Source organism: Eurytemora carolleeae, unplaced genomic scaffold (assembly GCF_000591075.1).
Source record: "Eurytemora carolleeae unplaced genomic scaffold, Eaff_2.0 scaffold322, whole genome shotgun sequence".
NCBI classification, from domain to species: domain Eukaryota; kingdom Metazoa; phylum Arthropoda; class Copepoda; order Calanoida; family Temoridae; genus Eurytemora; species Eurytemora carolleeae.
The window spans coordinates 274,505-284,507 of NW_019396223.1; the positions used below are offsets into that span (position 1 = coordinate 274,505).

General features: G+C 31.3%; 1 protein-coding gene across 2 annotated transcripts in view; it reads right to left on the reverse strand.

Moving 5' to 3' along the window:
* Positions 1-213: 213 nt before the first annotated feature.
* The window catches only part of LOC111698606 (exocyst complex component 5), a 20,888-nt gene continuing 11,098 nt past the window's right edge, over positions 214-10,003 (reverse strand). For both annotated transcript variants that reach the window (XM_023468977.1, XM_023468978.1), the window contains 7 exons: positions 8,559-8,639; positions 7,731-7,792; positions 5,348-5,500; positions 3,549-3,687; positions 2,959-3,023; positions 2,146-2,235; positions 214-1,338 (listed from right to left, as the gene is read on the reverse strand). In XM_023468977.1, the coding sequence (XP_023324745.1) occupies positions 1,262-1,338; positions 2,146-2,235; positions 2,959-3,023; positions 3,549-3,687; positions 5,348-5,500; positions 7,731-7,792; positions 8,559-8,639 (667 nt within the window). In that variant the 3' untranslated portion in view covers positions 214-1,261. The remainder of the gene's footprint in view (positions 1,339-2,145; positions 2,236-2,958; positions 3,024-3,548; positions 3,688-5,347; positions 5,501-7,730; positions 7,793-8,558; positions 8,640-10,003) is intronic.

A 10,003-nucleotide genomic window follows, 5' to 3' on the forward strand; every position in this document is an offset into this window, starting at 1 on the left:
ATGAGCCTGTGCTAGCCCCGGGATGCCCAATGGTTTCCTCAAATTTGGTCCAGCTATTGGGCCAGCTATAGCTAGCATATATAGATGAGCGAAGAGCTTTGTTTCACAATATATTCTACATCTTTTGGTTTTTAAACTAATCATTTTTAGCATATTTTAAATGTTTTTTTTTACTGTCAGTTAAACTAAATGTTGCATCACTCATAGCAGGAATAGCAGACATATGTTCATATATTTATGAATCATACTTTATTGAATTGTAATATAATTATCGGTGTAAATTTTCAACTGTGTATTTGTTTAAAGAGAGGGGGGGGGGGGAGAAGTCTTTTAATATTTTAATTCTCATGCACTTTAAGTCATTTATTTCAGCTTATAACGTGACAAAATTCCATTATTTGAAATTATCTTTTTAAAATTACAAATTAAATGCATTTACTAAAAATATTTTAATCGATCTTGTAAACAAATATACAATCATGTTCCATCTGTTTGATCTTAATTGTACAAATTAACATAATAAATAATATTAGTGTAACTATTTCAAAATACAAATAAGCAATAATTTACAGAATACACTTAATAATTTAGGTTTACAATAACACACATGCATCTATGGAGTTGTTATACACTTTACAAAAATAAGCCTTGCTTTCAAACACAGGTATTCAAGATCTATAAATTAATAGTGCAATGGCGCGGCAATAGTTTAATTAAAAACAATCACAAAACAGAAAAAATAAATCTGAATGAATATTGATGACACTTATAGACTTCTTCTGAAAAAAAGGAAAAAAAGCTTTTCTGTGGTTGTGTTCAACTGTTTCAAGTGATAATGTTTTCACGCAAATTGTTTGAAAAAATTTCCTTAAAATTATAAATAAAATTTATTTCTAAAATAATTTTTCACATTTCTATCTTTAAATTATAAATTAGAAAGTTGACTGTCGACTATAATGTTATTTTAAAAATTGCAGAGCATCCGCCCAACGATACTTTCGTTCACATAGGAAAAGTTGAGCTGCTGCTCTTAATTTTATCAATTGTAGGTCTGAAGGACACTTTTAAAGTTTTAACAGCTGTAATTCTTTGATTACATATTTTAAGAAAATTTTTAAAAATTGATCCCTCGTTTGGTTATTTTTCCCCTAATTTGTTTAGTAATCCTTAATTGGTTTAATGATCCCTAATTAGTTTAGTGATCCCCAGTGATCCCTTATTGGTTTAGTGATTCCTAATTTTCTAATGATCCCTAATTAGGTTAGTGATCCCTATATGAATCCTGAGGATTAAATGAAGGATTAGGATACTCTGCTGAAGGATTAACTCTGTAGTCCCCTGAACTCATTATTTTCAAATCTTAAACACATTTTAGAATTTAGGATTTCACTAGCACTCGTTTTTTTAAATTCTATATTTGATCTTTATATGTATTTTCTGGTTACCAGTTTTCCTGGTTACAAGTTTTCTTGGTTACCAATTTTCTTGGTTACCAGTTTTCCTGGTTACCAGTTTTCATGATAACCAGTTTTCCTGGTTGCCTGTTTTCCTGGTTACCAGTTTACCTATTTATCCCAGTTTTCCTGAGATGGAATTTAAAGAATTTGAGCCGCGGTTTAAATCCGCTAAAACCCGGTTTAAATTAAGCGCCGGCTTAAATCTTGAAACATTTGATACAATTTTAAGTGGAACCAACCATATTTAAACCGCGGCTTAAATTTAAACCGCCGCTCAAATTCTTTAAATTCGGCCACTGGTTACCGTTTTCCAAGTTACCAGTTTTCTTATTTACCAGTTTTCCTGGTTACCGTTTTTCAAGTTACCGTTTTTCAAGTTACGAGTTTTCTTATTTACCAGTTTTCCTGGTTACCAAATTTTTATAAGCTGGGAACCTTTGAATTTTAAAACTATTAACATCATTAACGGACTGAAGCCTTTTTTATTTTACTATTAATTAGTAATTAATTAGAATGTGCAGCCGATTCATAGTTAGTAAATCGATTACTTTTACTCAACAATTAAACTCATCTGATGGCTGAATCGTTTTACGCTAGTTTTGTACGTTCAAAAGTTTCGTCTCTGCTCAAGAGTACCCAGCTCTAATTCAAGAAGAACTTATTTTAGATTTGAAAATAATTCCGTTCCCTATATTCTTCTGCAAATGATAATATTTTGCCACGACTACCAAAACCATAATACCGAGAAGAACGATAAAGACAATCAAGACGACCTCTCCTGAAAATAAACTATTTCATTTCCAAATTCAACGATTTTTAAAGTAAATTTTGCAGATTAGCACATATAAATATATAGCAGTAGGTTTAAGGTTTTGTTCTAGCTGATCCAAGTTGGGGTGTAAACTTCGGATATATGATTACCCTATCGCAAGGTCCGGGGATCTAGCAGGTTCATCCCTTTCCCTAATTTTGCAAAGGAGGAATTCTAAAAATTCAAACTTTAAAAAATTTAAAAATTAAAATTTTTTCGTTGATATCAAAAATGTCCGAAACTCAAAAATCGTCACTATTTCGGAAACTGAGGCTTTAGCAACCAGTACAGGTTATCCTGTACATCCTGTATATCGAAACTGAGGCTCCAGCAACCACTACAGGTTATTTGGGACATCATGTATATCGAAACTGAGGCTCCAGATCATGTATATCGAAACTGAGGCTCCAGCAACCACTACAGGTTATTTGGGACATCATGTATATCGAAACTGAGGCTCCAGCAACCAGTACAGGTTATTTGGGACATCATGTATATCGAAACTGAGGCTCCAGCAACCACTGCAGGTTATTTGGGACATCATGTATATCGAAACTGAGGCTCCAGCAACCAGTACAGGTTTTTTTGAAACATCCTGTATATCGAAACTGGAATTAAGATGGCAGACAACTAAAGGGTTGGAGTTGATTCACAGTTTGTTTGAAAATAATATTTGTTTAAAATGTTTACCTGCATAACCTATTGATCCTTCATCATCCTTTGATTCAACAATAGACTCCTGAGTACCATTTCCACTACAGGGTGACACAAAATATACATTTTAAAACTTTAAATACAGGGTGACACAATATATACATTTTAAAACTTGAAATACAGGGTGACACAATATATACATTTTAAAACTTGAAATACAGGGTGTTCCATTCAACAACAAACAAACAAACTAATACACTAGTCCATGGATTTGGAAATCACTTGATTATTTTTTTTTTTTTTTGATTTTAACACTTGCGGATTGAAAATAAAAAGTCTAAAATAGTTAATGATATATTAGGAAAGGCTCGGAAGGAATTGAGTTCTTACCACAAACTCAAATTTTAAAATCCCGTTATCTTTGCAACCTAGTGGTGTAATTATTTGATATTTCGAACTTAGATTATTTGATATATCAGAATTCAACGTTTAAAAAATATAAGGTCTGCGACATTAGGTTGCAAAGATATTGAAATTATAAAATTAGACTTTGTGGCGATGACTCTGGAAAAATTCTGAATGTTAGAAAATGAATTTCAAAATATTACTATTTAATAAATGTGTTCCTAGATTCAGTGAAATTATCCACGCTCTGAGATGTTGTCAAGTTGTACAAAGCTGTTGTTGTTGGTTTGGGCGATGTTGTTGTTGTAGTTGGTAATGTTGTGGAACTGTTGGAAGGAGTTGTTGTGTTTGCAGATAATACTGTTGATAATTTAACTAGTTTTGTTTTAAGATAGATTTTAAGAATAAATTTAAATCTAAACAAACTCCAAAAAAATGTTTAAAGCACAAAAATGCAGACCCCATTTTAGAAAAACTAATTTATATTTATTAAATTAGAATAATGAATATAAGTAAGGAAGTGTATATATAATTTCAAATAATCCTTCATTCACGTACCTCTGCCCCTTCACTAAAAGTAAACTCAACCTATTTGAAGCATAAAGTCCGACCGAGTCAACCCTTTTGCACCGGCTAGTCCTGTCCAAAGAGCTAGGTACAGTACAAACTGGGACTGGAAAGGTTGACCCGGCTCGGAAATCCAAATGTACTACGGCTGCCCGTGCATTATAAAATAGAAAAACAACGATATATTCCTCATGTTTTCTCAGATAAAGGTGGAAAGGTACCAGTTGTGAATCGGTCCTGCTGCCCTTTAATATTTCCGTCTACTTAATAAAGTATATTCTGAGCAGGGAACTTTAGAATGGTGGATATCAGGATTAATGCTTAATCCTCTCTTTTTGCTTATCTCCAGACTAACATAATCTCGAGATTATGTTAGTCTTGAGATTAAATATTTAGATAAACAAATTGGATTCTAGGAACGCCAGATTGGTTCGTTTTCTTGACTGGAAGGGTCTTCACTTAATTTCTCACCCATTTATTTATTAATTCATTAATTGAAATTGGTTAAAAAGAATCTGAAACGTATTATTAAATATTTTTCTTCACCGATTAATTTACAAAATGGCCGACAAAAAATTCTTTATTTGTTAGAAATTGCGGATTTCTCTCATGGGATAGAATTTATTTTCAAGACTGTCATTGGTCCATACAATTTACGAACTATATTCCTGTACTCTCATTGGAGAAAATAATGTACGGATATCCAAAGAGAGAGAAAAAGAATGGATAAAGGACTAAAATTAAAAGTTTCCACAATGGATATTCGGATTAAGTATTTGGGATTAAAGGTTATCCCTTATAAAGTTCCCAGCTCTGAGCTGAAAACTTTAGAATGATGGATATCAAGATTAATGCTTAAACTCCTGGTTTTCTAAACCCGAGATTACTTTAATACGTATTCGATATCCAAGAAAGAAGTATAAAATTCAACCAACCAGTGTATCATGGTAAGATGTATACTCTTCAACTTTTGAAAACCCGGTTTTTTTCTGTTGTTAAATGTGTCCGATCAATTGAACTAAACATCGATTAAATAAATGCAAGTTTTGGATTAATGTTTGTTAAGACTCGTTAAAAATGATGATAGTCCTAAAATGTGAAAAAGTATATTTTTTAATAGGTTCATATTAACATGATTAAATTTATATTTGCTCAAATACTCTGAAAGCCGGCTTGTGAACAGCCGATTTTAATTCAATCGGATATAAGTCCAATCGATATAATATATTGTATCTGTAATTGTTATCAAACGTAACTTTTATACAGTAGGGATATCCAAAAAAGAGGATCAAGAATAAAATCAAAAGTATGTACATCGGATACTCAGATTAAGCGATCAGGGTTAAGGATATCTCATTCTAAAGTTTTTAGCTCATGTTTAAGAAACACGAGAATCTTAATTATGAAATATATTACAAATTATAATAATATTTATGTTTAAAAATAGTTTTTCCTGAACTTGTTGAATTTGTTTCATCGATTATATCCGGGGGATACTTAACAGTAGTTCCATTCATGTCATTCTCATTTGTTGTTACGTTGTTAACAATAGTTGTTGTTGTTGTAGTGGACTTTGTTGTTGTTGTTGCTGTTGTCGTTGTAAAGTCTGATCAATAATCGTGGATAATCAAATAATAATTTCTAAAAAAGGTTGAAAGTGTAAAAAATGCAAAAAATTATTTTAAATTTGAAAATGCAAACATTCTACAATCTACATATTATTATAAACCCTATTCCAGCTAAAATTATTTGGACAGTATGCAGTATGCAGTATGCAGTATGCAGCATGCAGTACGTAGTATGGAGTATGCAATATGCAGTATGCCTGATGCAGTATGCAGTATGCAGTAAGCAGTATGAAATATGCAGTATGCAGTATGCAGTATGCAGAATGCAGTATCCAGTATCCAGTATGCAGTTTTCAGTATGCAGTATGCAGTATGCAGTATGCAGTATGCAGTATGCAGTATGCAGTATGCAGTATGCAGTATGCAGTATGCAGTATGCAGTATGCAGTATGCAGTATGCAGTATGCAGTATGCAGTATGCAGTATGCAGTATGCATGCTGTATGCATACTGTATGCATGCTGTACTGCGAGGTAACCGCAAAAAAAAGTTCTTCGAAAAAATGTTTTCTGAAATAAAGTCCTAAATTTTGGCACTAAAAAAGTCCTTGAAATAAAAAATCTTTGAAAATAAAGTCCTACCTACCATTTTAAGACTTTATTTTCTAGGACTTTTTTCTGGTTCCAGTATGATTTCATATAAAAAGTCCCAAGAAAAAAGTCCTTTTACAGTAGAAAGTGCACATGGGAACAAAGAATGTTTATAACTTTGGAAATAATTGTGCCCCTGACTATATTAAATATACAGATGCATAGAAAAAAATCCTTTTCAAGGAAACTTCTCAGAATTGACCTCATTTTCCCAAGACTTAGGACTTTTTTCAGGACTTTAATTCCTGTGATTTTATTTCCCGAGCTGGACTTTAAAACTGAGGACTTTATTTCCACTGACATTTGGGACTTTCTTACCAAAGTTTTTTTCCTGTGACTTTCGTACATAGATTCGTATTACAATCCTAAGCTGACAACTTTAGAATTATGGATATCGAGATCAATGTTTGATTTACTCTTTTTTTAATCTCCAGATTAAATAAAGCTTGTTCTCCTCTTGTTATTAATCTCCAGATTAATTAACCGATCGGGATTATAAGGATATCCCATTCTAAAGTGTTCAGCTCTAGTTGCTGTAGACAAGGTCCTTACAAATATACCTGTTTTCAGGATCGTGATTATAAGGATATCCCATTCTAAAGTGTTCAGCTCTAGTTGCTGTAGACAAGGCAGGTCCTTACAAATATACCTGTTTCAGGATCGGGATTATAAGGATATCCCATTCTAAAGTGTTCAGCTCTGGTTGCTGTAGACAAGGTCCTTACAAATATACCTGTTTTCAGGATCGGGATTATAAGGATATCCCATTCTAAAGTGTTCAGCTCTAAATGCTGTAGACAAGGTCCTTACAAATATACCTGTTTTCAGGGATGAGAATTCATCCCAAGTATTTGTAAAACATGTACATGGCACATGACATGTTATGCTTATGTAGAAATTATTTTCATCTACAGATACAATTTCTTTTAGTAAGAGTTTCATTTGAGATATCAGTTCTAGCCAGACTCATTCAGAAGCATGGTCTTTAAACTCAAAAATTGGTTCTAAAGTTGATATAAATTATCTTGATTATGATAATTAAACAAATAGTTAATCTATTAAAAAGGAATTAATTAAATTCTCCAAGAATATTTAATTCAATTAAAGACATTAAAAGAACATGAAAGAAATTGATATTCCAGGAAAAATTGATTAAATCCCCATAGAAAATATGCATTATATAGTAAACCAAGAAAAGAGAAAAATCTAAATATTCCAGGAATTTTTTTAATCTTCCAGGAAAGGATGAATCAATCAAAGAAATTAAAATTAAAGAAAAAAGAAAGAACTTAAAATTTCAGAGAAAGTTTAATAAAATCATCCAGGATATCATGAATTCAAGATGAAAAGAGAACAATCTAAATAGTCCAGTAAAAAAATTAATTAAATACTTCAGAAAAATATAAATTAATTAAAGGAAAAAAAATTTGATATTCCAGGAAAAGTTTGATTAAATCTTTCAGAAAAATATGGATTAATTAAAGAAATTTCAGAAGAACAAATAAACTTAAGATTCCGGGCAATAATTAATTACTTCAGAAAAATATAAACTAATTAAAGAAATAAAGAAACAGAAAGAATTACTCCAGGACAAGATTGATTAAATGATCCAGGATTTCCTGGAATCTGTTCTCTGCTGATGTTTGATCCTATAAGCGGCTGCCAGGAAACGGAAACGTTACTGAAAAAGTAAAATATTTCCCAAAATGAAAAGATAAGTAGAAAATATTCGGAGAAAAAAGGAAAATGTTAAAAAGTAAGAAAATAAATAAATAATAAAAATATCCATGAATCTTCTAGAGAGATATACATAAAACAATGGAATAGGAAGACGACTTTATAACAATACTTACGTCAGTTCACAATTGCCTATTGGACCTTTAAAAGTTATAACTTGATTTTAAAAGTCGTCTTTCTATTCCAAAGTTTTCTGGTTATTACTGTAGATAATAAAGCTCCTCGTTTATATATATTTATACAGTGAAAACCAGAAAACCATGAAATAGGAAGACGTCATTATATCAATACTTTAGTGTATTTGATGTTTTTACAAAGCAAATAGTTTTACAAGACACTTAAAAATTCAGTGAAATGGATCTACTTACACTGCACAATTGCTGTGTCTCATGCTTATTGGATTTTTTAAAGTTGTAACTTGATTCTAAATTCGTTTTACTATTCCAGAGTTTTTTTCCCACTGTATTTTCAATATTTAACTGTCAACGTCTGGCCCTTCAACTATGTCAGTACCAAGGTTGTAATGCAAGGAAAGTTCTTTCAGAGGTGTACGCATCTTTTGTACTGCAGTGTACTGTCTCTGGGCGGTAATAAGCAACTGCAATTAACTTTCCTTGCATTACAACCTTGGTCTGTATACTAAATATGTAAGAATATGAAAACTAGGCCTGCAGAAGCAAAAGTTATATGAAACATAAAAAAAGTTTTACCTAAGAATAAGATTTTGTTCGTCTGATCCTTTAAACAATCCAAATTCCACATTCCAAGGATCAGAAAAAGAACTTGTTTTTCTTTAATTAAAAAACCTTTAAATTTTTTAATGAAGCTTTTTTGTTCTATCAATTAAAACCATTAAATTCATTCTCAATTGTTGACTGTTTAAAGTACTTTTAAACTAATAAGTTCTAAAAAGTCCATTTTTGTTAAGAATAGAATAGGATTGTAAAGGGAGTGACCGGCAATGTATGACAGTTGAACTGAGAATGTAGTATTGTGGAGTTGTGGAGACATTATTTAGGAATCATTTGAGATCTATGAGATCGACCTTTTTACGGTACATATTTGTTCAGCAAGAGCGCAATTTTAATTTTTAAAATCTTCATAGATTGTTCATTTTTGAGGGATGATTTTAAAAATAATATTGACGACCACGACCACGAAATATAATTGAATAACGACCACGAAAAATGTAACCAAAATTCTACAATAAACTAGCCAGTTGTTTAGGAACAGGTTGAGAAAATAAAAATTAACTATTATCATTGAAAATAAGTAATCTTATTCAGTTATTGGTTTTTGTAATGTCTTCTTGTTCACCAACTTTTAGTGGATTTTTTGGAATTTTTCTTGTAAAGACAACATTTGAAGATTTTGAAGAAATTTGCGAACAAATTCATAAAGGATAAGAAATTCAACATAATGATGAAAAATAACTAATTGATCGATTTTAACATTGATTTATTGAAAGAAACTTAAATTAAGAAATATGTTCCCAAACATCTAAATAGTTAACTGTAGAATTTTTTTTAACATTTTGTCGTCCTTATTTAATAATTTTTAAAAAATCGATTCGCAAAACGTAACCATCCACCGCCCAAATAGATGATTTTGAACTTCGACTCTACGCTCAAACTCAGTAATGATCCATCATTAAACGTTTTGTAAGTCTCAAATGAATCTTAGAACTTGCTCCCCAATACTACATTCTGAGTTCAACTACCATACATTGCTCACTATCTTTAATTCATGTCACAAACAATATCATCCAAAGAACCAGCATAATATTGGTGTTTATAATGTATAATTAACTTTCAATGAAGCAAAACATCAATTGTCTCATCCCCCCCCCTCCCCTACCCTAGACGTTAAAGTACATATCAGTGAAACAAATATCCTTCTTTGTTAGAAATAAGGAAAATTAATATTTTAAGGATTAATCTAGTCAATTTGAAATTAGAAAATAGAGATTCAAATTTCCCGGATTTTAAAGAAGACAAGAAAGAAAATCTGGGTTACGAGATTTCAAAATAGTTCTATTCTGTATAGAGTTCCATTCATTCCATTGAAAATGTCTAAATGTAATTGACCCTAACCAAACCTAAATGCTAGTTGTACATCAATACACAGATAGTATGAGGGGGAGGGGGGGGGGGGG